This window comes from Sus scrofa, chromosome 7 (genome assembly GCF_054392235.1).
Source record: "Sus scrofa isolate SSC_HxYL_T2T_F1_AM1 chromosome 7, Sscrofa_HxYL_maternal_Yorkshire_Landrace_v2.0, whole genome shotgun sequence".
Taxonomy (NCBI): Eukaryota; Metazoa; Chordata; class Mammalia; order Artiodactyla; family Suidae; genus Sus; species Sus scrofa.
This window is the reverse complement of record NC_139389.1, coordinates 20,992,507-21,019,988: the sequence shown is the minus strand read 5'-3', so window position 1 is coordinate 21,019,988 and position 27,482 is coordinate 20,992,507. Positions and strand designations below refer to the sequence as shown.

General features: G+C 45.3%; 1 protein-coding gene and 1 long non-coding RNA gene across 11 annotated transcripts; one reads left to right on the top strand and one right to left on the bottom strand.

The window, feature by feature from the left end:
- Window positions 1-5,906: 5,906 nt before the first annotated feature.
- Window positions 5,907-19,391, bottom strand: LOC100626604 (butyrophilin subfamily 2 member A2). 10 transcript variants are annotated; one of them, XM_084967651.1, is made up of 9 exons: window positions 19,188-19,391; window positions 18,583-18,712; window positions 17,259-17,606; window positions 11,390-11,671; window positions 9,797-9,964; window positions 9,311-9,331; window positions 9,185-9,211; window positions 7,428-7,492; window positions 5,907-7,229 (listed from the first exon to the last, which is right to left on the bottom strand). In XM_084967651.1, the coding sequence occupies exons 2-9, from the start codon at window positions 18,665-18,667 to the stop codon at window positions 6,870-6,872; spliced, it is 1,356 nt and encodes a 451-aa protein (XP_084823777.1). In that variant the 5' UTR covers window positions 18,668-18,712; window positions 19,188-19,391; the 3' UTR covers window positions 5,907-6,869. The 10 variants fall into 10 exon arrangements, with proteins under 10 accessions (XP_084823777.1, XP_084823776.1, XP_084823780.1 ...); XM_084967650.1 differs by having other exon boundaries at window positions 5,907-7,492; window positions 9,743-9,964; XM_084967654.1 differs by lacking the exon at window positions 9,311-9,331 and having other exon boundaries at window positions 9,774-9,964.
- Window positions 19,118-26,194, top strand: LOC106507685 (uncharacterized). Its single transcript, XR_014809773.1, has 3 exons — window positions 19,118-19,626; window positions 23,639-23,865; window positions 24,478-26,194. It is a non-coding gene; the product is annotated as an uncharacterized LOC106507685 (long non-coding RNA).
- The last annotated feature ends 1,288 nt before the right edge of the window (window positions 26,195-27,482 follow it).

The following is a 27,482-nucleotide window of genomic DNA, read 5'->3' as shown; positions in this document are numbered from 1 at the left end:
GCTGTGTGATTTAAACATATACAGTGCTATATGTGAATTATATTTCAGTGAAACAGGAAGAAAAAAATTATGTGTATTATAATACAACAGGGTTTTTATATGTGAATAGAGGGTAGAAAGGGATTGAAGAGGAGTTCCCATGGTGGTTCAGGGGAAAATGAATCCGACTAGTAACCATGAGGTTGCGGATCCCTGGCCTCGCTCAGTGGGTTAAGGATCCGGCGCTGCCTTGAGCTGTGGTGTAGGCTGCAGACATGGCTCAGATCTGGCATTGCTGTGGTGTAGGCAGCAGCGACAGCTCCAATTAGACCCCTAGCCTGAGAACCTCCATATCTCCATATGCCACAAGTGCCACCCTAAAAAGACCCAAAACAAACAAAAACAAAAACAAAAAAAAAAGAAAGAAAGAAAGAAAGAAAGAAAGAAAGAAAGAAAGAAAGAAAGAAAGAAAGAAAGAAAGGAATTGAAGAGGTCTACAAAAAATGTGATGGATTTCTGTGTAGAAGAGGGGTCTGTGGGGGTAGAGTGAGGTTAAATGTGTCCTGGGGGGGGCAGCAGAGAGGAAGAGGATGAGAGGTCTTCTTGAGTGGTGTCATCTCTGTGTCCTATTCCTGGAAATGCTTTTGAAATGCAGAGTTCCTAGAACAAAGAAGAGGGTCAGGAAGGGAATGTACCGGAGCCAGTAAAGTGAGGTTGGGTTGTGCAAAGAAGAAATAAGAGGATTTAGGGAAGGGACCAGCGTTTATGGACCACTCTGAGTTCTTCCCAGAATCCACCCTACTGCATTCTCTTTCTGTTACTTGGTGGGGCAAAGCCCTCCAAAAGCAGGGCTACATTCACCTCCAGGAGGACAGGCTACAGAAAACATGAAAATACAGAGTTTAGAATTTTAGAAACAGGCCATCAATTCATTATTGGTCTGACTTCATCTTGTTTTCCTCTTATCACAGCTGTCGCTCTGTGTTCCCTGATCAGATCTTGTCTTAGTTTGAGTTTCCCCTGAAGCCGACCCTGAGAAACAGAGTTGGATGCAAGTAATTTATTTAGGAGGTGATTCCAGAAAATGCGGTGGGGAAATGAGGAAATGAGACAGAGAAGATCTAGTAGAGTGTGATGACACCTGGATTACTGCTGTGGCCCCCTGGGGCTCAGTTTTGCTAGGGACTCTCTGAGAGATTATATAAAACTGGAAACTCTTCAGAGTGATCACTAGGGATGAAAAAATACAAATCTTTATCCACAACCCAATTCCTCACTGGCTGAGGATCTTTTCGGTGAATACCTATAGGAAGTATATGCAGGAGACCATCGAGGGGGAGAGAAGGAGAGAGAGAGGGAAAGAGGGGAGACTGAGAGTCAGAGAATGTGAGCTATTCGAAGGCATCTCTTTTTCTCCAAAGAAATGAGACACCATGGTAGGAACTGTCAGGAGTCCTCAGGAAGAGACATTTTTCTATCTGTCCCTTGGTCTCCGCTCCCAGCCTACTGGCCCCCCATGACACCCTCCTCCCCCACCCCAACCCCTCATAACAACTTCTTCCTTAATTATTACAGATAAGTGCGCTTTTACATTTCTTGGGGAAGGAGAAATGGGTTAGCTAATCTTGTAGTCACTTTCCAAGAGACTTCTCTGTCTCCTAAGGAGACTGTTAAGGCAATGTACCATCTCCCATCTCTTCATTCCCATCAGCAAAGTGCTGTTTCAGTATTTTTCATTTTGTGCACCCTGCAGCTTTGAATCCCTGGGAAGTAGATTGATTCAGAGTCCCATTGAAATGAAGAGCTGTTGACGGCACGATTCTACTTTTTCCATTCTGCAGTAACAGAGGGGTTTTATGGGAGATATGCAGCCTTGTTTACAGATCAATGGAGGAAAGATCAGAATTCTCCAAGTTCTTTTATGAGTTTCTTTGGAAAATAAACAGAACTAAACCAGTTAAGACTTGAGTTCAAGTTGTGGGAAGGAGGATGAATGTGTGCATGAAACACAATGGAGTGACTGTTCCCTTCTGTGAATACTTGATTACTGAAAAATTATCAATAAATCGTGAACAAAGAATATTCTTTGTTTTCAATTTTTCTTCTGAGAAGTTTGTAGGAAGTTCCTCTTGGCCTTTGATATCGAGAGACTGCCCTGTATCTGGGGAACTGAAAGTCTGGGGCCAAATTTGGGATGGACAGGAATGAGCACTGGAGGTTGACAGTGAGGTTCTGACTTGCTTGTGACATGTTGAAGGCCACCAGCCAAAGCCTACCTACAGTCAGCCAAGGTGGATTTGTTTGTACTTGTTACAGTAGCATGGATTCCACACACCAAGGGGGTTGGGAGGTGGGGAGAGCTTCAATGAGAGGGTATTGTGAGGAACTTCTAGGTTTAGGTTTGTGTTGGGTGATTTGGGGAAGCTTTGAAGAAAGAAGGGTTTGCCCTGGATGAAAGCTGTCAGAAAGCAGGGGACTGTTTTATGACTGAATATTCCAATAATTTTTATTGGGAATGGAGGAACAGAGTGAGCTAAAATTGTCCTTGGTCCAGAAGCAGCAAATCCTGCAGTTAGCCAAGAGAGGGGGGTGTATGGTCATTATCATGGCTTGCATGATACTGTGAAAAAGAGTGTTGTGTTATTCCTGGTAAGCTTGGATTGCACCAGCTAGTTTATTCTAATGGGATGATTCACAGTGAGTCACCAAGCCAGAAAGTCCAATGATTAAGGGTAGAGGATTTAGACTATATAATGTCAGCTTGACTCAGGAAGAAAGAGGTGGCTGGAGATTGAGTTCAATCACTATGTGGTCAATGATTCAATCGATCATGCCTACCTAAGGAAACCTCAATAGAAAGTATGGCCATTGAAGGTTGGGTGTGCTTCCTGGGTTGGCGATACTCTATGCCTGTCATCTGACTTATTCACTGTTATTTTCTTCAAAGCATAGCACAGTGCTTGGCTCCTGACTAACATTCTATGATTGTTGGATGACTATAAGAATAAGCTATAGGTGTCTTGATTTATACTTACAAGAGACTGCTTGAATATAAATGTTAGCTTATCTATTGATAATTGTACATGCACACTGTATCTGTATTAGATTACTTATGACTCAGTCTGATACCAAAGTCCTCTAAGTTTGCTTAGCAACCGTAATTGAAAGGTCTGGGATAATTCTACAAATCCTTGTGCTTTATGGTATAATAGTGTTGGTGTGGAGCCAAGCATTAGGGATGGTGGGGAGAAGAAGAAACCACCATGTGAGCTGGCCTTGCAGGAATATACCTGGCTGTTTCCTGTCAGGCCTGTGCAAATGGTTATGTGATTAAGGAAAGCTCTTTATGAGTTCAGGACTCTGTAAGTTTCACTTTCCCTAAAGTTGGGAAAACTTCTAATTATGGCAGAATGTGACCTAACTTCCAATTTCCCCACCCTTCTCCTTACATGGCCCAGCCTACCTTCTCCCACACAGGGAAGGAAAGGTAGCAAGATTAACCACCAAGGAAACTACTGCCCAATAACCACTGATGATAACTCCCAGCCCACCGGAGGTAAAAGGTGAACCTTTTAATTTTTAATTCAGGGTGCTGAAAATCTGAAAGACTTCTGCTGGAAGGTCTCGATTCAGAATTCTTCCCCCCCACTCCTGTTGGGGTTGATCTAAGGCACAGTCAAAGTCAAGAAGATCACAGACACTGTGGCTCTCAGCCCCTGAGGGGGCAGGGAGTACTATCCCAGGCCTGACTGGTGACACCCAAAGAGGAAGAGTCCCTGTGAGCCATTCTCCATTTCTCCATAATCTGCTCCACCTCACTCCCAGTCCCCAAGCCCAGGAAAAAGGAAATTCTAGAACATTTAATTCCCCATGCTGTTAAGAATGAGTAATTCTTCTGGGAAAAGGAAATAAAAGTTAATGCTTGGGGAGTTCCCACTGTGGCTCAGTGGATTAAGAACCCAACATAGTATCTGTAAGGATCCGGATGCCTGGCCTTGCCCAGCGGGTTAAGGATCTGGTGTTGCCCCAAGCTGCAGTGTAGATCGCAGATGCGCCTCAGATCCAGCATCCAGTGTTGCTGTGGCAGCGGCTGCGGCTGCGGCTGTGGCATCAGCTGGCAGCTGTCGCTTCAATTTGACCCCTAACCTGGGAACTTCCATATGCCGCAGGTGCAGCCCTAACAAGAAAAACAAAGCAAAACAAAACAACCAAAAACATAACACTTGGGTGACTCCAGACATTTCTTGTTCATTGAAGGTTTGGTTTTCAGTAAGAATCTGCTTTTGTGTGATTCTCAGAACTTTGTTCTGAGGCCCCAGATGGTTTGCTTTCTACTTAAGTTCCTGCCTTCCCATTTGCAACCTCTGTTCCAACTGCAGGGGTTTATGTTCCTTCAACTAGTTTATTTCTGCTTTGGGGCTTGTGTGCACAATGTTCTCACTGCCTCATGGGGCTGAATCTTTCTTAGTCCTCAAGCCTCAGCAAAAAGTCTTATCTCCTCCAGGAAACCCACCCTAACTTTGCCAGCTAAAGTAGTCCTCCTTGGGCCTCACGCAGTCCTCTCCACAATATCACCCTGTTTATTTGCTTCACGGCACAACTGACTGCATGCACGTGGTTGGCAACTTAAAGGTACTAAGTTTGTTGAGCGTGAACAAATAAGTAAAGATATGAATAAAAGACTGCATAAAGAAAGGTAGGAACCAAGATTTATACTATTTTGTACAGTGACTATACTATTTTATACACTGGGTTCATATCTAGTTTTCAACAAATACTTAAAGCATTTGAACCTTATGTTTAGAAGGCACCTTAAAAATGAGGCATGATTTATCAAAAAAAAGTATGAGTGATAACTCTATTTTTCTTGGGCAACAACAAAAATCATTTGAACTTGCTAGACCTCAGTATTTCACTCAGAAATGGAGATCAATATATTTGCTGTGAGGATGGTGCATAAATGAAAGTGTTTTGTAAACTATAATACAAGATATGTAAACCCACTTAAAGTCTTACTTTACAGAATATTGAAACACTGAAAAGTTGTAACTTGCCTGAGGTTAATATAGGCAGTTATTAGGAACACTTGTTTCCTGACTTGCAGTCTGGTGCTTTTAGTCAAAACTGTTCAAATATTGGAGTTCCCGTCATGGCTCAGCAGTTAATGAACTCGACTAATATCCATGAGGACCTGGGTTCGATCCCTTGTCCTGCTCAGTGGGTTAAGGATATGATATTGCTGTGAGCTATGGTGTAGGTCATAGATGTGGCATGGCTCAGATCCCACATTGCTATGGCTATGGTGTGGGCCAGCAGCTACAGCTCTGATTCAACCCCTAGCCTGGGAACCCCCATATGCTGTTAGAAAAAAAAAAAAAAACCAAAAAACTGTTCAAATAGTATTATATCAACAGTACCAAAAATAAAAAAAACATGCAATACACATTAATAACCCAGTCTTCTATCTCAATAAATCACCCATTTCAGTGTTCCTGGTCTTTCTAGAACATGTCCATTACAGTAATACAATTTTGAGCTTTTAAAATATCTTTTTGATTTTTTAGGCAAGTTTTACAAATAGATGGCTGAATTATGTAAAATCCAACATATTACCATTTAAGTCATCATCTTAGATGCCTAACTCAATTCCAGGATCCTCTATCCTGGTTCTCAAAAGATGTTTTGAAGATTTCTGGGGAGTTCCTGGTATACTTTCAAGGAGCCTGCAAGGTTAATATTATTCCATAATAATATTACTGAGACATTATTTGTCATTTTTGCTCTCCTTCTTTCACTAGTGTACAGTGGCATTTTCCTAGAGTCTCCATGACCTGTGATATCCCAACATTGAATGCAGAGGTAAATGTGAGGATCTAGCCACCTTCTAGAAGCCAGACATTATTAGATTTGAAAAAAACATTAAAGAATACCACACTTCTCAAATTTATTTTGCATTGGAAACAAGTTTTTTTCGTGAAACATGTTTTTCTATATTAACCTAAAATTGGTGTGTTGCTATTGTAATATAAATTAATAAATACATTAAAAAATTTCTTCATTTCAATCACTAATGCCACAAATATTGATAGATATAACCCAAATGAACAAAAGCTCTCCAGGGTCCTCAATAATTTTTAAGTATCTAAAGGCATCCTGAGGCCCAAAAGCTGGAAAGCATTGTTCTCTCCACTGAACCTGACCTTGAAATCCACTTGGTCCAATGCTTACCTGTTCAGCTGGGACCTTAAACCTTGGCCCACTCTGTAACTACGTATAGATGCCTTGTTTATGGTGGGGATACCCGAGCCAGGCCAGACTCAGATGCATCTTCATCCTTCATCCTTCCCCATCCCAGATCTAGGCCTGAGGAACTTTACTGTGTGCTCTGGAAATCTTGGGGATGGGTTGGAAGTGGACCAATAGCTCCTGGGACCCCTGTGCTGTCATGATGGGGCACAAGCACATCCATCGCCTTGATCCACCTCTCTGGTCTTACCTCCTCCATCTCTGACCTCCCTGCGTGGTTTCCCCCTCCCCTCTTACATCCTGGTTGTCGTGTTGCTCTCGCCCCAAATCCACAATATCTGATGCCAACTCCATAGCAGGCTGACTGTGTCCCTCTGATGCTACGGCAGCCAGTTTTCTGCCTGTCACATGCTTCTTGATTGGCAGACATGTGGCAGTACTAGTGTTCCTGAGACTGGACCCTGCCCCGTGGTTACATGCAAGTGACTTATTAGCGCACCAGCCTCATGAGGGAGACATGGGGCTGGAGCTTGTAGGTGTCCAGGGGACCTCTGGAGGAGATTCTCTTCCATGACCAGAAGGAAGGAGGGTGGTTCTCCTCCAGGGGGCGCTGCGCTGTGATAGTAGAGGTGGCCTGGGCTTCTCTACTTGGTTCTGAGACCAGGGAATTGGTCCCAGAGGCTGTGGTGGGTCTCTGCCCTATGAAGGACCAGGCCACCCTCAGGCACCATGACCCCCTGGGCGCCTGTAAATGCTGGACAGATAAAGAGGGGGCTGTCATCAGACCCCAGCCTCAAGAAGGGCCTCAGGGGCTCAGAGAAGGGCGAACGGGGACAGGTATAGATGTGCGACCTGTCCCTCATGTTATAGAAGGACACATCTCCAGCTTCATAGTCCAGGAAGATGCCAACTCGGTGAAGGCGCTCTTTCAAGGGGACAATCTTCTCAGGGGAGGACAGGGCGCGGTACTGGTTCCCAAACATCTCCAGGGTCCAGAAGCCATTCTGAGGAAGCAGTAGGATCTCTCCTTTCCTCTCAACACTGTTTCTACAAACCCCCACAGCCCACACCATCACGTTTTCAACCTCCACCTCCCAGTAATGTCTCCCTGAGGAGAAGCTCTCTAGGCCCAGGACGCAAGGCTGACAGTCAAACCTCTCCGGGTTGTCAGGCACGCTCTGCCTGGAGGGGCCCCGCCTCACCCTTCTCCGGTCCTCTGACAGGAAGAGCTCGGGATGGGCGGTGTCTGGGTCCAGGACCACATCCGCTGCAGAGGAAATCTCAGGTTTAGGCCTGGGGTCCTGGGAGATTATGGTCCCTGGTGCCCCAAAATCTGCTTGTCCATGAAGGCCCCTGATCCTGAGTTCTAGGCAGCTCAAAGAGGGAATTACTGAGGCTGCACTTCTACCTCTTGAGTGGCAGGAACACAGCCTCAGATAGAGGAAAACTGGGGCTCTAAGGCATATAGAAAGAGTAGCCAATGAGCTGAAATAAACAGCTTCCGCTTCCTCTCAGCTTTCTCAGATATGTCCTTTTTCTATTCAATATATGATCTCTGGGACTCTCTTTAGTTAAAAACTTTCCCACTTGGCTTAAACTAGGAAAGAGGTCCTATCCCGCTCCCGCTCTCCCAATTAGGCCATTAAGGAGAATTTCTCCCTACACATATAAGGGTGATCAAGGGTCCCTACACTGGTCCTCAGTGTTCTTCCAGTTTAACCAGGTGACAACTGACTTAAATGACTAACAAAGGCACCCTTCAAAGGGTAGAGAAGGGTAATGTCCCCCAAAGTCAACCCGTTGCCTGAGAGGTATGCGTGACAAAAGGCAGGGGGAACTATATCCATCCAGTTTTGCTTTAACAACATGGGTCTAGGAGTTCCCGTCGTGGCTCAGTGGTTAACAAATCCGACTAGGAACCATGAGGTTGCAGGTTTGATCCCTGGCCTTGCTCAGTGGGTTAACGATCTGGCGTTGCCGTGAGCTGTGGTGTGGGTTGCAGAGGTGGCTTGGATCCTGCGTTGCTGTGGCTCTGGTGTAGGCTGGTGGCTACGGCTCCGATTCGACCCCTAGCCTGGGAACCTCCATATGCCACAGGGAGCGGCCCAAGAAATGGCAAAAAAAAAAAAAAAAAAATGACATGGGTCTAAAGTCTGCAGCTATGACCTCTCGGGATATAAGAAAGGCTTCAGATCCCCAACATTCTGCAGGTCTTTCCCATCTGCAGTTACTATTACTTAGTCAGTCTACTTGGAGAAAAAGAAAAATCATTTAAACACAATGATTTTGTGTTAGAGGTGGATACGTCTGACTATGATCATTCTGAAATCAAAAGAGGAAGGTCCAAGTGCCGTGGGATCTTGTAGAACCTGGATTCTTTGACGCTTTTCAGCAGGACAAACCACAAAACTCAGTGCTCATTAGGACCAGGCAATTGGACCCCGTGCTCTGTCGCTTGCCCAGATCCCCTCCCTTGACAGGCTAGATACAGAGTGTTCGTGTTCTCTTCGAGCAAGAAGGCATTTCTGTCACCTGCTGGTACATCCCTGAGATGGGCCTGGGAATTAATGGCTTCCACTTTCACTGTGTAGAATACACCATCTCCCAGGTTGTAAACACCTAAGCCAGTATTGTCTTCTTTCAACTTAATCCAAGATCCAAAGAGCAATGGCTATTAAAATGTAATCTGGCCAAAGGTCTACTATATATGGTAGACCTTTGATAGTCATGGATGTAATTGTTCTAAAGAAGAAAGGATGGTGGGAAGTAAGCTATAGAGCTGGGTAAGAGCTGTGGGGATTCTGGCAGCAGAGGTAGGATCCAGCTTTGGGTGGGATGCTGCTCGTGAACCCTCCACGCAGCCAGCCTTGGGCCCCCTTGTTCATCTGCTCTAATGTGTCCTGTTGGCTGGCTGGTGGGGTGAAAGCTCAGGATCTGAGGGAATGTCTGAGGCGCTCACCCGCATGTAGGAGACTTCTTCTCCATCCTGCAACGGGACAGGCAGAGAAGTGAGCTTCATGAGATAATGGCTAACCGAGCGGAATACAAATCATACAGGGGTTAGTTTGGGAAATGTCAAACTTACGCAATTCTTCTTGGAGTTGCTCTGAAAAAGAAACAGAACCAAATGAATGTCCTCAAGAGAACTAAGAGAATTTATGTTTGTCCTAAATGATGAAAAGCTGGCCCTTTCTATGAATGTTATCCCTCCCCACCCCACCCCAGCTACCTAGGGAATTGTCAAGATACCAGAAATGTTACATGACCAGGTGGCTGGATAGTAGCTGTACTTATTCATGTTTGCTTTTGTTCAACAGCATAGGGTTATATGTAGCCAGGTGAATGGTTGCAACATTGGCAGAATGGAAGAAAGCAAGGTGGGAAGGATTCATTAGTAGGTCAGGCGTTTCAAGCCCTTGCTGGGGCCTTTAATCATTTCCTCTCTCTGTTACCCAGGCTCTTAGCTGCCTGAGCTGTGTCTTCTGTATGACAGTGAACTGTCTTCCTACTCTTTTACCTTTTTTTTGACGTTCTTTCTCTTTTTCCACATGATCTTTCCCTAGTTCCTTACGTGCAATTTCTTTCTCTTCATTTTCAATCTCCTTTTGTACCGACGGAATCTCTTTTTCCCTGTGGAGTTTCTTGATGAGACAGATGGTCGCAGAGACAAAGAGAAGCAGAGAAGGCAGGACGACAGCCAGGGTCACCATCCAGGGAGATGTGCTGGGAGTAAAGGAATCTGAAAAGGGAACCCCCAAAATGTCCCATTTAGTGAGAAAAAGGACTTCCAGGGTGAAAGCCCCTCTCTCAGACACCCCAGTTAGAGAAAGAGACTTTGGCTCTGCACTGGCTCACCCCACAGTGATCGCCAGGGTCGGGGGCCCAGCAAACAAAAAGAAAACAGTTACACCTGGAGTCGCCATGGGTAGGGGACAGGGTGACTGAGACCTAACCAGCCATACTGAATCAGTACAGCCACCATCCCTTCTTGCCTGGAATACTGCAATGCCCTCCTCCTTGCTTCTGCCCGTACCCTCTGTGGTCTTCAGCACAGCAGCCAAAGTGAGATCATGTTATTTCTTTACTCAAAATGCTGCAATGTTTCCTATCTCACGCAAACTAAAAGCCGAAGTCCATTTGTGGCTCTGTGTGATCTGGACCTGTTGCCTCTATGAATGAATTTATCTCTTCCAACTCTCCCTGCATTCAATCCATTCCAGCCACACCTGCCTCTCAGTGTGTAGGTGTGGGTGGGGTGGGGTCCTTGAAACTGCCAGCTATGCTCCGGCCTCAATCCTTTGCACATGCTGTTCCTGCCACTTGGCTTGCTCAGTCCTCAAACACCTGCATGGCTCACTCCTTGCTTCTCCAACTGCCGTCTTTTCCATGAAGCCCTCCGTGATCATCCCATTTACAATTAAAACTGCCTTATGCCCCTAATGCGCCCTACCCCTTCCTCCATTATTATTTTTTCTACAGTACTTATCACCATCTGATATAATCCACAATTTATTTCGCTCCTTGTTTTAATGAACGATTTCATTTACTGCCTACATTGGCTATATGAGGGCAGGTATCTTCATGTATGTTGTTTACTATTATCTTTGGTTTCTAGAACAGTGTCTTGAACATAGAAGATGCTTTTTAAGTATTTGTTTAATGAATTTATGAATATTTACAGACAGAATTTTTCCAGCTCGGTCCCTTGGGAAATCTCCTGGGCAGGAAGGAAGGGTTTCAACAGACACCACCTGCCCATACCACTGTCTATTGCTTTATTGTTCTAGATGTTTGAAAATTGCTTCAGATCAAGCAAAATTATTAAAATTCTTGATCATCAATGTTATATAATCTAATAAAGTGAAAATAAAAGTTATTGTTAAAATCTTTTAAAAAAAAATGAAAATTGCTGCAGGATAAGGACCATAACGGGGGGGGGGGGATCAGATTTACCCTCAGAGAAGAGGCTTTCTCCTCCTGTGTTTTGATATTTGATTTTCCTCTTGTGTCAAGGATCAAAGCCTTGGCTTGGCTGCAGTCTCCAGCTCTTCAGGGCCCAAGACCCTTCCACCCTCCCCAACTCCCCATCCCCATGCTGGGCTCCCATCTGTCGGCTGAGGATCCTGCCTCCATGAAGTGAGCCTCCAGAGAGCGGGGAACTAACCTGGAATGAAAATCACAGTTTCCTTCTCCTGGTTGAGCAGGGTGTTGTTGATGGAGCAGGACACGTTCCTCACAGAGTGGTCCCTGATGATCACAGCCATGGTGACCAGGAAGAGGCCATCTGCATTCGCAGGGTAAGCCTCGTCCAGGGAGGGCATGATCTCCCCATAAGGGTCCCTCCACACCGCGTGGGGTTGTGGGTACCATCCTGTAGATGTGCACTCCAGCCGGATGCTTCCATCTTCATGGCCCTTCATTTCAATGATGGGCTTAGAGCCCAGGCCTGGGGAGAGAGACCAGGGCTCAGCTCAAGAGGTAATGGTGTCTTAGCCAGTGTCTTAGAAGATCAGCTCTTAGTGACGAGAGCCAAGGGAAGGGAGGAGAAAGCAAGAGTACAGTGTCCAGAGAAACTGATTATGCATATTCCAGGCACCCTCTTCTGAGAAAGGAGAAAGAAAGGAATGAAAAGAGGGAGGAGAAAGTAAGGAGGAAAGGAGGAAAGAAAGCAGTGACCTTGGAGAACACCAGGAGACCAACATGGCTAAAAAATTGTGCACACTTTGAGCTGGGGGTTGGGCAGGATTACAGTTGCACTTTTCTTTTCTTTCTTTCTTTCTTTTTTTTTTTTTGCCATTTCTAGGGCCGCTCCCAAGGCATGTGGAGGTTCCCAGGCTAGGGGGCCTAATCGGAGCTGTAGCTGCCGGCCTACGCCAGAGCCGCGTCTGCAACCCACACCACAGCTCACAGCTCTGCTGGATCCTTAACCCACTGAGCAAGGCTAGGGATCGAACCTGCAACCTCATGGCTCCTAGTCTGATTCGTTAACCACTGAGCCGCAAAGGGAATTCCTACAATTGCACTTTTCTTTGTGCTCCACTGACAGATCCTGTTACAGGAGCAAGCATCTCTCTGCCTCCTAATAAATGTTTCTTGATTGAGTCATTCAGCTAGAGATTTTAATTTTCTCACTTCTGGTTGGGTGTGTCTACTGTGACCAGAAACAAGTAGGTTGGAGATTTCCCTTTCTGCCTTGGGAGGACTTAATAGCTTTGAATTCCTGAAGTTCTAGGTTAAGGCAATAAGGACAGAAACCTGCCAGGCTGGCAGAATCTTAAGAAATTTTTGACCTCAAGACACTGTCCCTCTTCTGGTGTAGGGTTTCACATCACCACAGCTAGCTGATAATCCTAAGGAGCTACTGGTTTGGGGGAGAATGGACAGAGCTAGCGTGCAAAGCCAACTCTTACCCCAATTCAGAAATGTGTACCTTTCTGGGGCTCAGTCATTAAGTAATTTTCTTAGAGTCCCCTGACAGTATCCACCTATTAGATCTGGATGCTCCTGGGGTCCTTAAGATAACAATATCACCTCCTTATTGCCAGCTCAGTGGGTTAAGAATCTGACTAGTATCCATGAGGATGTGTGTTCCAGCCCTGGCCTCGCTTAGTGGGTTAAGGATTCAGCGTTTCTGTGAGCTGTGGTGTAGGTTGCAGACTGCAGCTCTGATTCAACCCCTAACCTGGGAACTTCCACATGCTGAAGGCATGGCCCTTAAAAAAAAAAATCCAAGTCTTCTTAACTTATTCTATCTTTATAAAAGACAACACCAGATATGACCGAGCTGCAAATGCATGGTCCTAAGAGACCTCCCAGGAATCCAGCAATTATCCAAACTTCTTTTTAAGGAATTTCTTTGTTCAGATGATCCAACAAATTATACCAAAGACAAAATTAAGGCAGTCACATAAGTCTTACTGCTTCCCGCTCAATTTGATCTTTTCAAGATGGAAAAATAAAATAGTTGCATGTTGAAAGAAACTCTGAAGTGGAGTAAGAGTCAAAAGAACTCGACACATTGGAAAGAAATCTTACAAATCGTTCTGGGGGGGGGATTCAATAAAGGTAAACATGAGACAATAGATCTAACAATACTAGCCAGCCAATTAACCAAACCCCAAAACAACAACCACAAAACTACTGTACAACTTAATTCAGAGTGCGGCCCACAAGGCCAGGGTCATGTTTACAGGAAAACAATGGAAAATTCCTGCCACACATGAACCCATGTTGGTCAGCTGTGCAGTGTTGCTGCCAACAGAGGACACAGGGGTGGAGAAACCCTTCTTCCATGATATTTTGTATTAATCAGATACAAAGTTGCCTTTCTGAGGAGACCCCTTTCACGGATGGGTTTTCCTACCTGTTATATTTGAGGCCCATTGGGAAGGTGGCACTGTCTCCAAACATCACTTCTACTGGTCTGACAGAGTGAAATGCCATTGATTTATGTATTATCTTAAAGGCTTTTCCAATTTTCAAACATTTCTTTTAAACTATAATACACTGACACTGGAAGTGAGGTCCTACTTAACGCCAATAAGCTAGCAGAAATCCCAGTTAAATGCCACGTCTATTCTGAAGCCCTGTCAAATTCTCACTCATTCTCTCTGGAGCCACCAGGCTTAGTATATAATTTACTACTAAGAGTGTCAGTCACTCTTACTACAACTTGTATCTGGGGAAAGGGATAGAAGGCAAAATGAATATTTACCAAGAAATGAGATGTCCTGGGAGTTTCCTTTGTGGCTCAATGGTAAGGAATCTGACTAGTATCCATAAGGATGCAGGCTCAAGGAGTTCCAATCGTGGCTCAGTGGAAACGAATCCAACTAGGAACCATGAGGTTGCAGGTTTGATCTCTGGCCTCGCTCAGTGGGTTAAGGATCTGGCGATGCTGTGAGTTGTGGTGTAGTTTGCAGATGCAGCTTGGATCTCCCGTTGCTGTTTCTGGGACTGTGGCATAGGCCAGCAGCTGCAGCTCAGAATCAGCCCCTAGCTTGGGAACTTCCATGTGATGTGGGAGCAGCCCTGAAAAGCCAAAAAAAAAAAGGTGGGGTAGGGAGTGCTTGTTTATTTCAATTGTCTGGTTTGATTACCTACAGTGCCTCCTGTCACTCGAAAAATTGTACAGTTTGAAAGATAAACTATATGGTTCCCTATCAGGAACCCGAGAGCCCTCTGCTGTGCTAGATGGGACTTCACACTAGATCCTCTTAGGAAGCCCCAGAAATGTAGTTCACTCCCTGATTTCATTCTGATTTTGCTCAAAGGCCATCTTCTCAGAGAAGCTTTCCCCAACCTCCATGCCTCCTAGCACTTTCAACCCCTTCCTTGCTTTCTTTTTTCCATAGTACTCATTACCATCTGGAATAAAATACAATTTAACTATTTCACTTATTGCTCTCTGCACCCTCCAGAATGTGAGTTTCATGAGAGAAGGCATCTTCATATATTTTGTTTACTGATTTATCCTTGGTTTCTAGAACAGTGACTTGAACATAAGAGATGCTTATTAAATATTTGTGGAATGAATTTGTGAATGTCTGTGATGGGAAGGAGCCCAAGGATAAATTTCCCCATTCTGATTTTAATTTCAGCAATTCATTTATTTCACTCCTTCATTTTTTTACAACTATTTATTAAGCACTTACCTATCAGGTGCCAAGCAATTTGCTAGATGCAGGAGACATAGCTGTGAATAAGTGATGGTGTTGTCAGGTCTTGATTAGTTCTGATTGTGATATGGACTCTTAGCATTTTAAAAGAATGTCTAGTAACAAAAACCTGAAAGGGTACACTTCAGTGCTGTCCATAAAAAGTTTCAGTTCACCTGGGCACATGTTCAGGTTTATATTTCCCTCTCTTGTACAGTTAGGCATAACCACGTGACTTACTTTGGTCAATGATATGGGAGTATAAATAACGTGTTAACACTTCCCAGGCAGATGTTTTATGAGCCAGTGAGTGATGTGCTGGTCTCGCTTTCCTTCAGGAGAACTGCAAAGCTCCAGGGAAGTCTGTGTGAAGCAGAGCCCACCAGACTCATGAAGGATATATTTCATATGTTAGAAATAGATCTTCGTTGTTTTAACCTACTAAGATTTGAGGGCTGCTTGTTATTGGAGCATAACCTAGCTGATCCTGACAAATGCAGGCATCAAAGATGATTAAAAGCACAGACTAATTAGAGGCTCATGGGCAAAGGTTAAAAAAGAAAAAAAACTCAGGAATTCCCATCATGGCTTAACCATGAGGTTGCAGGTTCGATCCCTGGCCTCCATCGGTGGGTTAAGGATCCGGCGTTGTCGTGACCTGTGGTGTAGCTTGCAGACACGGCTCGGATCCCGTGTTGCTGTGGCTCTGGAGTAAGCTGGTGGCTACAGCTCCGATTAGACCCCCTAGCCTGGGAACCTACATATGCTTCAGGAGTGGCCCTAGAAAAGGTAAAAAGACAAAAAACCCCAGATCTCAGGCTTAGAATAGAGATAGCTCAGGCATGATGTAATGACTACTTACAGCTTGATGGAGCAGATTCATTTATTCATTCAATAATATTTGTTGAGCGCCTGTAAGGCTCCAGGTTCTGTTCTAAAGATACAGCAGGAGCAAAATAGAACACAATCCTTAAGTCTACATTGTAGTGGAAAAGACATAATAGGATAAATAAGATGCATATTCTGTTAGAAGATACTGTGTGCTGAGGAAAAAAATAGGGAAGGTGGATGAAAAGGGTCAGAGATGGTCTTTGAGCCTCACAGTCATGGAAAAGAACTTTCTAGAAAGAAAAAAACATCGAAATCACATGTAAAAAAGTTGACCTTACCTGAGCTGGAACCGGTGCAGATGCACCAATGAAATGCCTCCTGAGGAAGCTAGCTCAATGAAGGGGACCCAAAACACTGATTAAATTCTCAAATACGGAGTAAAATAATAAAAAACTTTAGTGGTTAAAAAAAAAAAAAAAGTTGACCTTGGACTTAATGAAAAATGTACGGAGCATCATACATGATTGGTAGGCACGTATATTGGTACAAACACTTTGGAAACAAAATTTGTAGTATCTATTGAGGATAAAGATAAATATTTCTCATTTTACAGCTGCAAAGATATCACAGGAATTTTGAGAAGCGGCATGTTGTGGACTGAACTGAATTTTGTCTCCGAAAAATTCGTATGTTGAAGCCTTAACTTCCAAGATCCTAGAATGTGATTGTATTTGGACAGAGGGCCTTTACAGAGGTAATTAAGTTAAAATGAAGCTGTTAGGGTGGGCCCTAATCCAATCTGCTGGTGCCCTTATAAGATTAGGACACACCAAGAAAGACATCAGGGATGGGCACCCACAGAGGAAAGACCACTTGAAGACACAGAGAGAAGACCACGTGAGGACCCAGAGATAAGGTGGCCAGCTGCAAGCCAAGGAGAAAAGCCTCAAGAGAAACCAAACCTGCTGACAGCTGGATCATGGACTTCCAGCCTCCAAAACAGTGAGAAAATACCTTTCTGCTGTTTAAGCCACTCAATCTATGTATTTTGCTATGACAGCCCTAGTGAACTTAAACAGTCAGGTGAACACAGCGTTCTATTTGTTAACCTGAGTAGTGGTTACAGGGGTTATGGTTCATAATTCAATAATCTGTACATTAGTGTTCTATGAGTTTTTCCGTCTGAGTATTATATTTCACAATAAAAATGTCTAGTTCTAAAACACGTTACTGAGAAAGATGATCAGCCATCTCTAAGAAAGTATAAGAAAAATTTGCAGGGATTAAGCATTCTCTGCTGCTCAAGGCTGCAGCTAAATTCTGTGTGTGAGTCTCAAGAGTCTATGCCCACTACTTGGCAGAAAAAAAAAAACAAACCCCAAAAAACACACGCATTGGGCCCTTGAGCAGGGGAAGGCCCACCCTCGCTGTTTAAAGAGGATTCTAGGCAAAAATCCACAGGTCTGCAGGGAGCCTGAGGTGAGGAGAAAAACTTTCCCTAAGAGTCACACTGAGAAAGCAACCAAGCAAAATGAAAGGACGTACCTGCCACCTTCAGGCTCGTGATGGCCTCGTCATAGGATCTGCCTTCTTGGAAATAACATCGGTAATCGCCATTGTCATGGGCTGTGACATTGTGTATGATCAGCGCCACGTTCCCCCTGGTGATATCTTCGCTTACAAAGGTTGTTCTTCCCCGGTACTCCTCCATCTGCATCTCCGTCTTCTCCCGCCCGCCCTTGTACACGAACACTGCCGGCGAAAACTGCTTCCGGAACCAGCGCACTTCCATTTCCTCAGCGTTTTTCTCCGGTGACAGGTGGCAGGGTAAATGGGTGTTTTCTCCCACCATGGCCAGGACTGGATCAGTGGGTCCCAGGACAGTAAACGGGACTGTTCGACACAACAAAGAATCAGACCAGGGCACCAGCCACCAACTGTGGCAGGAAAGGAGGTTGATATTCCAGGAGACAGACACTTCTATTCCCAGCTGAGGACTCTGAGAGTCCAGAGATTCGGCTGATTGGTACTGACAAATACTTAGAAGGGTACTAGGGGTGTCTATTGAGGGTGCTAATGCTTCATCAACAATCAAGACGCACGCCCTGAGCACCCACACTGACCCTGAGCTTACAGAGGTTTTCTTCCATTCCCTGATCTAGCACAGTGCATAGAAAACGGTGTAAATTTGAGCTGTCCAATACGATAGCCACCAGATAGTCCCAGTTAAAGCATGCTGTGCATGTAAAATACACACGATTTTGAAAATTTAAAATTAAATAGTGTTGGAGTTCCCATCATGGTGCAGTGGAAACGAATCCCACTAGGAACCATGAGGTTTGGGGTTCCATCCCTGGCCTTGCTCAGTGGGTTAAGGATCTGGCATTGCTGTGAGCTGTGGTGTAGGTTGCAGACTCGGCTGGGGATCTGATGTGGCTGTGGCTGGCATCTGTAGCTCTGACTGGACCCCTAACCTGGGAACCTCCATATACCACAGATGAGGCCCTAAAAAGCAAAAAAAAAAAACAAAAAAACCAAAAAAACAAATTAAATTAACTTAATGTTAACTGTCTCACTGTCAACATTTTACATGAATTAAGTTTGAATAATATTTTGGTTATTTGGAGTTAAAATATATAATGAAAGTTTGTTTCATCTCTTTCTTTTACTTTTTAAAATGTAGCTACTAAGAGTTTTTAGGTTATATACACAGCTTGCCCTTGTGGCTCTCGGTGGATTGCTAATGGAGTGCACTGAAACGCATGAAAGGTGGCAAACTGCAGCCTTTCTTTACTCTTCCTCCTGGCAGACTGAAGTGTTGATTTTCCTTTCTGATAAGTCAGTAGGAGCTAGTGGCATGCACCCCTACCTGAGACCGGTGCAAACGAGCTGAGGAGGTGGAAGAAGAGAAGGGAGCCTGGCAGGGAGAAATGCGAAGAAGCAACTGGCTCCATAAAGCACCAAAGACGAAACACCCACCAGAGGCAGGGACTGGAGGCCTAGGAGACAATCAGCCAAGGAGACTTGGCACCACAGTTTTGATTTAGGTCAAGCTTCCCTGTAACCCTTGTTGGTATCATCAGCGCCCCAATGTCTGTCTTGGGCGGCCCCCTTCCTCTCCCAGTTCAGGTATCTCCCAATAGAGTGATTCATCAGCACCCCACGGAATAAGCCCACACTGCAAAGATGGAGAAGACAGTTTTCCTTCTTCCTTGGCTCACTTCTCCGGATGGAGTTGAGTTTCTTCGATGTCACTAGATATTCTTCCTTAACCTCCCTCCCCCCTGAGAATTAGGGTGGAATCCAGGTCAAGCAAAGGGGCGGAGAGCCTCCCCCCGCCCCGGAAGCATCCCCTCCCAGGAAGCCCGCCAGTCCAGCTTATCCGGTTCTGTCCACCTCCCCCCACGCCTCGCCCCGCCGCCTACCACACTCCCACTCCATCCTGAGCCGGAGCGTGTCCCCTCCTTTTCTTACCTTTTAGAATTAACTTCTGTGTTTTCTTTTCTCCTCTGACGCTCAAACGATGATTTTCTGGTTGTCCCTTCTCCCTCTAAGCCGACCATGGGCACGACTCGACCAAATCGTCCCGAAAGCAAAAAGGCTTTTCTCCTTCTGCAGCTGGTCGCGGCTCGGGAACTGCGGGACCTGGGAACAGGCCCACTCGGCAACCACAGTCACAAGATTTCCTATGAATGATTTAGAGCCGCTATGGGTCAGCCAGCCAATGGCGTCCCTGAGCCTACTTTCTCACTGGTTACTGGGTAGAATACACGGACCAGTTTGGGAATTAAAATCGCACAGCTGCTCCGAACCTTTTTAAAATTTCCTTTTTCAAGATACTTTTCGTTTTTAAAAAGCCTTGAGATTCCCCGTGGATTGTGGCATTGCTGCTAATCACCAGGAGAGGCCTCCTGTAAGTAGAAATGTGTGTGTGTGTATGTGTGTCTGTCTGTCTGTCTGTCCGTCTGTTTAGTGCTTGGGGTTGGGGTGTGGGGAGGTGATGATGTAAACATAAGCATATCTCACAATTTCACATGTTTCTTAGTCCCCAGTGGGATGAACCCCAGTTGCCCACATGATAACGGACAGATTAAAGTACACAATGTCATTTTTCACTTACTTGGCTTTTCTCTTATTTGTTCCCCAACCTGGGTTCCCTGTAATCACTTCTCAAAGAGACAACCTGACCCCAAGTCTTTGACTCAGAGTCAGCTTTTGGGGAACCCAAGAGATGGGATTAGGTAGAAATTTCACCATACATCAACAGTAAGCATTATCTTTTCTGCAAAAGGACACTCTGACCTGTATACCTCGGTCTAGTAAGCAAATGTAGGGTTACAGATAAAATTTCCAAAAAGAGTCACTCTCATTAAGATTCATAGGACTCTCTCCAGTCAAGGAGGCCCTTAGTGTGTACTGGATGGAGGGCTCCTTCAGAGTAAGCAAGGTGGTGACTGTGTGCAGTAGGCTGAAGAGTTCCCACCATAATCTTAACAACCCGTGATGTATCGTTACACCTTACGTGGCACAAGAGACCTTACAGAGAGAAATAACGTTATGAATATTTTTATTGTGTTTTTATTTATTTATTTTTGGCCATGGTGAGCAGCAGCTTGAGGTGGGATCTCAGTGTCCCAGTCAGAGATTGAACCCAGGCCACAGTGGTGTAAGCACCAAAATCCTAACCACTAGACCACCAGGGAACTCTCCAAGGATATGGATCTTAAAGTAGGAAAATTATCCTGGATTCATAGGATGATTATTCTGGATTACTTGGGTGAACTCAATAGTAATCTCTCTGGAGTTCCTATTGTGGCTCAGAGAGTTAAGAACCCAACTAATATCCATGAGGATGCAGGTTCAATCCCTGGCCTAGCTCAGTGGGTTAATGATCCGGTGTTGCCATGAGCTGTGGGGTAGGGCACAGACTCGGCTCTGATCTGACACTGCTGTGGCAGTGGTGTAGGCCGGCAGCTACAGCTCTGATTTGACCCCTAGTCTGGGAACCTCCATTTGTCTCAAGTGTGGCCCTAAAAGAAACAAACAAACAAATAAAAATAGTAATCTCTAGGGTAGGAAGACAACACAAGTTGTGTGTTTGGCTCGGGGCCTGGCATGGAGGAAGTGCCTAATGTTATGCTAGCTGCCATGCCTTTTCTACGCTAAGGACCATGCTGGGGGCTTTACATGCTACCATTCCCACTTTCCATCTTTCTCCACCCTATTCTGGGTCTCAGGAATCTGTCCTCTTTCAGCAGTATCCCTGGGCTCACTTGCCTCTGGTCACCTGTTGGGTTTGGCTAATGGGAGGTACCAGCCAAAGATTGGAAGGAGAAAGAAGAGAGAGGGTTGTTGTCCTTGAGGAGTAATTGACTCACCGGCTTGAAAGAGGGCCTTCTTCCACTCTGAAAAAAAGGAGATACATAAAGAAAATTCATTAATTTTGTCTTTCTCTCACCCATTCTCCTCACTAAGCCTTTTCTGTGTCCCTTTCTTCAGTCTCTTCCAGTGTCCAGCCTCCTTCATCTACGGTTCTGACAGATCAAGCATAAAACTCCTCAGAAAATGTGTACTTCCTTCACCCCATCATGCTCTGGTTGCAGGGGACATGGCCAGGCTATGCGAGGCCGTGTGCCTGTGTGCCAGCAGGGTGAGAGGCAACAGAAAGTGCCCAGATGCTGTATCTGAAGGTCCTCTGAGGCTGTGGAAAAGCTGGAGAGGTATCCTCTCTGGGAAATGAGCCTCTGGGTCAGATCTGAGTATTCCTACCAGGAATGCCAATGGATCACACGGCAGAAAAAGTGTTTACATGCTGAGTATACCTGTGCCAGGAAACTCAAAGGACATCCAGGTCACTCACAAGCATAAGCTTGAGACTTCGACCCACCTACAGTGGAAGAAAGGGAGAGACATCAGCTGATCTGTCTTTTCCTTTCTCTTCCTTTTGCATCCATCTCTCCTTCTTTTTGACCATCCTCCCCTTCCTACCTCTGCCCTCTGCCTGTTCAACTCTCCCCTCCCTTATCTCTTCCTTGTATCAAGTGTGGGACATCCATCAGCAGTCACTGGGTCAATGTTTTCCTGGCTGGGCAGAGGGGTCCCTGTGTGTATGCATTCCTGTAAATGTATCCTAGAATCCATCTATCTCAATTTGTGTTATTTCTTGCTTCCTTCTGAAAAGAATTGGGCAATTCAATGAAGAAATTTTGAGATACTATTTTTTAAAAAGATTTATACAGCAACTGAGTCACTGTGGCTACTGCTCTTTCTTTTTCCATACCCATAAATGTGGAAGTTCCTGGGCTAGAGATCAAACCTATGCCACAGTAGTGGCCCAAGCTGTAGCGGTGACAAATCCTTAACCTTCTGTGCCACCAGGGAACTCTTACTGCACTTTTTAAGAGATGCTTTTCTCTTTCCCTGTCTGATTTTCTTTTTCTTCTTCTTCTTTTACTTATTTATTTTTTTTTTAGGGCTGCACCCTTGGCATATGGAAGTTCCCAGGCTAGGGGTCTAATTGGAGCTGCAGGTGCTGGCCTATGCCACAGCCACAGCCACACCAGATCTGAGCCACGTCTGCAACCTACACCACAGCTCACAGCAACACAGGATCCTTAACCCACTGAGTGAGGCCAGGGATCCAATCTGAGCCCTCATGGATAATAGTCAGGTTCTTTACTGCTGAGCCACAATGGGAACTCCCCCTCTGATTTTCTTAAATCTTGTATTCTTTGTTTTCTTCTCAGTAGCCTGCATATTATGTAAAGCAACCAGTGAGGTTCCAGGTATAGGGAAGGCACTTCTTATATGGAGTTCCATTCTCCTCGCCCCTTTTCCTTTGGCATTCCCTGGCTATTCTGAGATGCATTGTTAGGCTTAAGAGTTTGTGAACACCTCATAGAAGGAGATTGAGTGTCCTTTTCATCATTAAAACACACACACACACACACACATGATTCTCCCCACCACTACTTCCCCCCATTAGCCACCCATATTTCTTTCCTTGGGGGAAAGGATCCAGAACATTCCGCAGCCCAGGACAGAGTTAGGGGCTGAGAAAACGGGCTGGAAAATATTTCGGCCGAGACAGTCTTAGATGCGAATGCAAGAGAATATGTCAGAGCCACTCACAAGCCATGTCCTGGGTCTTTCTCCACTCTGCAAAGGAAGAAAGACGATAAGTCATGCGAAGACTAAAGTGGAGGTGGGAGGATGTGCTTAGTTTCTGGGGTGGGGGTGAATCAGAACTCACTGAGTTCATGCTGGACTGACTCTGCAACCACTGAGCAAGGTGGTTGAACTCCCCCTGCTTTTTTTTTTTTTAACCATTTAAACATAAATTATGTACATTTATGGCTTTATGCAATAATAGCAAAGACTGTTCTTGTGTCTCTAAGTGCATCAACATCATCAGGCACTTCTCGGAGAGTAGCGAAAAGGCCACATGGAATCTGCACTGTTACTGAACTCGAATAGTGAAGGGGGGGGCATGACTACGTCCCGATGGGACTGAGGTGGCTCTACCTGGTCCCGCTGCCAGGCTGTACACCCGCCTCGGGGAGGATAGCCAAGGTTGTTTTGTGTGCATAAACCACATTGCATCTTTTACTGGATGGTCACTCCCAAACTAAACCACAAGAGAAACTTCTCATTTATAAGTCAGTTATAAATTAAGAACTCCGAGGAGCTGAATGTAAGAACTTTTAAAATACTGACTGTTATGGGGATTGAGGGAGGAAGACTTCTGGAAAACAAACCTTAAAAATGACCCAGTGCCTGGATGGGCGAGTGGAGTGGGGATGGGGTGAGGTGGTTGAGCTCCCTTTGGTAAGCTTCCCTCTCAGGGTTAGATACCTTTTTTTTTGTTCTTGCTCCTTTTCCGCCTTGGCAGTTTCTTTTTCCTCTTTCTCTCTTTCTTTCTCCAGGAAGAGACCTCTTTTTCCTTCTTCTGCTGCCGCAGGAAGTAACTAGACACTGCAAGAAGCAGCAGTCAGGTTCTCCAAGAAAACAGCGATCCAGTGCTGCGCGCTCCTGAAGAAGGGGTCCTGCCATGGGATCCGGTGTTAGCCTCTCACCCCCAGGGCAGGGATCATGGAGTTTAGCTCCTGACCTTAAATGATCGTTCTCTTCTTAAAGTCTCAGAGAACTTTAGGTAAGACTTTAGTAAACCCTAGCAAGGGTTTATAGTTATAGCAATAACACAATATTACTACCTGTCTTGCAGTGGCTGCCTCTCACATGTGGATGTGTTACTTGAGCCTTGGAATCAAGTTTTTCCTCATTAAAATTTACAGTGGGTTACATTCTCATGGTTCAAATATCAAATCGAAAGCATAAAACGTCATCTAAGTCTCCCATCCACTCATTCTGCCCCCACATTTAAGTAGATGCTCATTAGTCAGCTTAATTTGCTGATTAAGAATGTGCACTTGGGGGAGTTCCCTTGTGGCACAACAGGTTAAAGATGCAGGGTTGTCACTGCAATGGCCGTGTTGGGGTGCAGGTTTGAGGGGCCTGGATTCAAATTCTAACTCCTCTATCCAACTAGCAGTGTGACCTTGGACTAATTACTTAACCATTCTGTTCTAGGTGTCTGAATCTGTAAAAAGGGGATAATAATAGAATTAATAATAATTTCAAATAGAATAATAAAACCTAATTCATAAGTTTAAAGTATTAAATTAACGCTTATAAAGGGCCTAACATAGTGAGTGCTATGCAAATGTATATTAAATTTTAAAATATAAATATATTCTTGTTTCAGGCACAAAGCGTTCAAAGTTGGCCATGTCTGGATCCAGAGCCACATTGAAACTGACAGTATCAACTGCCTGAACCTAGCCAGAACACAGATTGGAACTCGAACCCACGTATCGGGACTCGAACCCAGCCTAAACCCAGATTGGGACTTGAACCCAAGGTTTTAAATTAGAATCACTCACCCTGTGTCTGGACACACTGAAGTTCAGGTTCTTCATGTCTCCATGCGGAAGGACTTCAGCGAGAGGCAAAGTGATAGGCAAGAAATAGATTTATTCAGATAGGACGCTTGTGAGAGATGGAAGCAGGCAGGCACGAAGCTCTGCCTGAGGATCTGGTGGGCTACAGTTTCATCATCCAGGGGAGTGGGGGTTGGAAAAGCCCGCCTCTTCCTTTCTGGGAGTAGTAGCTCCTCCTTAGTACCCCGTAAGGTGTGTGTTCAAATCCGCAGAAGGGTGGTCCTCAAACTCTTGCCCTTGGTCTGACTATGAATGCAGGACTCATCCCATCTCCCCACCCAATGACCTGAGGCAATACTCAAGGCTCCACTAATGCAGCAAACCTGCCCTGTGCTGAAGGCTTTTTTGAGCAATTTATTTACTTACCGAGATCTCCCACTGTCCCCGAAGTTTTCCTCATTATCTGTGGTCCTTTACTGGGACTCCTAAAATACCTGTGTCTCCTCCATCCCTATCAATGTAAACTGCGTAAAGAGTGAGAGAGAAAAGATGCCAGGTCGAGTCTGGCATCCCAAGCTCTCAAGGACTGGAAAAAGAGGGAAGAGGAGCCGGTCCTAACCCATGAAGTTCCTATCCTTCCTCCGCAAAGTAGCTGTGGTGTAAGCCTCAAGAGCATGTTTCAGAGAGCTCCTAGGAGAGTTCGGAAACTTACAAAGAGGAGACTATCCAGAATCCCCAAATCCAGAGGACCCAGGTCCCTGGGGGCAGAGGTGGCTGATCACGAATCTTTCGCTCCCACCTCATCCTCTCATCTCCCATATCATTTTGTACCACCCCTGTGGGGAAACACCTGTCCCCCATCTTTCCCTGACCCTGATATCTTGCCCTAACTCCTTCCTGGCTATGAGACAGCACATAGCAAGCATACGATTAACTGTGAGAAGTGGGCTGAAAAGGATGGAACACCAGGACATGCATCAACTGAGAGGGCAAAGTGCGGACTTTGGCAACCCGGATCAGTGCAGACACATATTATTCTGTAGATGTTATGCATAGGTAGCTGTCCCGGTCTTCATCGTGCCCTATAGAAATGATCAGACGCTCAAAGGTTAAGAGTTAAAAAATAACTTGCTGCGTGCCTGGAGGTGGCCATGCCCTGAAACCTTTCCCCCCTTACTCACTTTTTTTTTTTTCTTTTGTTTTTATAGGGCCACACCTGCAGCTATGGAGGTTCCCAGGCTAGGGGTGTAATCGGAGCTGTTGCTGCTGGCCTACACCACAACCACAGCAACATGGGATCTGAGCTGCATCTGCGACCTGCACCACAGCTCGGGGCAATGCCAGATCCTTAATCCACTGAGCAAGGCCAGGGATCGAACCCGCAACCTCATGGTTCCTAGTCGGATTCGTTTCTGCTGTGCCACGACAGAAGCTCCCAACATTTAAAAAATACCAACGAGCACAATAAAAGCAGTGAGGCACTGACATTTGGGGCTCTTGATCTATGAGGTCTTGAGTCCCCTGTCCCACCTTTGATCTGTATCTTGTCTCTGTGTCTTTTATTATGTCTTAATTTCGAGCTTTTTTTCCAGTCCACAATAGAGAAAAGAGAGGTGAGCACTCCCTGGATGATAGAGAAATACACATTTCTTGGCCCTTTCTAGGCCTTTTCTTCCCTTCTCTGGGGCCCTCTTCACTCATCTGTTGAGCTTGTCTGGCTGCCTTCCCTCACAAGTGCCAGGGAGAGGGAGGCCAGACGAAAAGGGCTCTTCCTGTTCCCCCTTCTTGGTTCCTAACTATGGGCTTGGACTCCACTGGGAGTTCTTTACATGTCACTCCTCGTTCTGCTTCAGTAGCCGAAGGAGCTGCAGCAGCTGCCGGCCTACACCACGGCCACAGCCACAGCCACAGCCACAGCCACGTGGGATCTGAGCTGCATCTGCAGCCTACACTACAGCTCACAGCAATGCCCGGATCCTTAGTGAGGCCGGGGATTGAACCTGCATCCTCATGGATACCAGTCGGGTTGGTAAACCGCTGAGCCAGTGCAGGAGCTCCTCTCGCATCTTTTCCAAGATCTATACACTGTCCTGGGTGCAGTAAGTACGGCCAACTGCCCAGAAATCTGTCTCTTTTATTTAGTTAGTCTCCGAAGGAAGCATCTCTTTTTCATAGTTAATATACCACCTCTTGCTGGTACAAGGGACTCCCATGCACTTTTTTATACCTTTACCTGGGGAGCGGCTAGTGTGTCTGAGCACTGTGGCTTATCATCTACTAGCTGATGGCTCTTCTCTGCACCCCAGTATGTTGTTAGCTGTGACTCATTAGCCATGAAACCCAAAGCCGGTTTAGTTAACTATTCAGTATCCTGGATTCTTCACGTGTAGGATGGAGTTGAGACTAATACTGGCTACTTAAGTTATCTGGGAAGGACTTATAATAACACCTGCAAAAATTCTGTATCATTGTGTTATACACCTGAAACTAATACAATTTTGTAAGTCAACTGTATTTCAATTTTAAGAAAGTTTTAAAAAATCTTTTAGATAAAGGCATTTTCAGTTATGCAAGGTCACCACACACACACACACACACACACACACACACACACACACACACACACACACACAAAAGATACAGAAGAGGAAGAAAGAATAATTTATATTTCTCGCCCTGACCTCTTGTATGGACTGCACGTTTGGTTACAGCTGTCTACACTGGGTCTCCACTTGGTTCACTAATTAAGGCTCCTCAATGTATCCTAAGTTTTGATTCTGTGCTTCCTCCTCTCTTTGCGCCCACTACCTGAATCTCCCTCAGTTTCCCC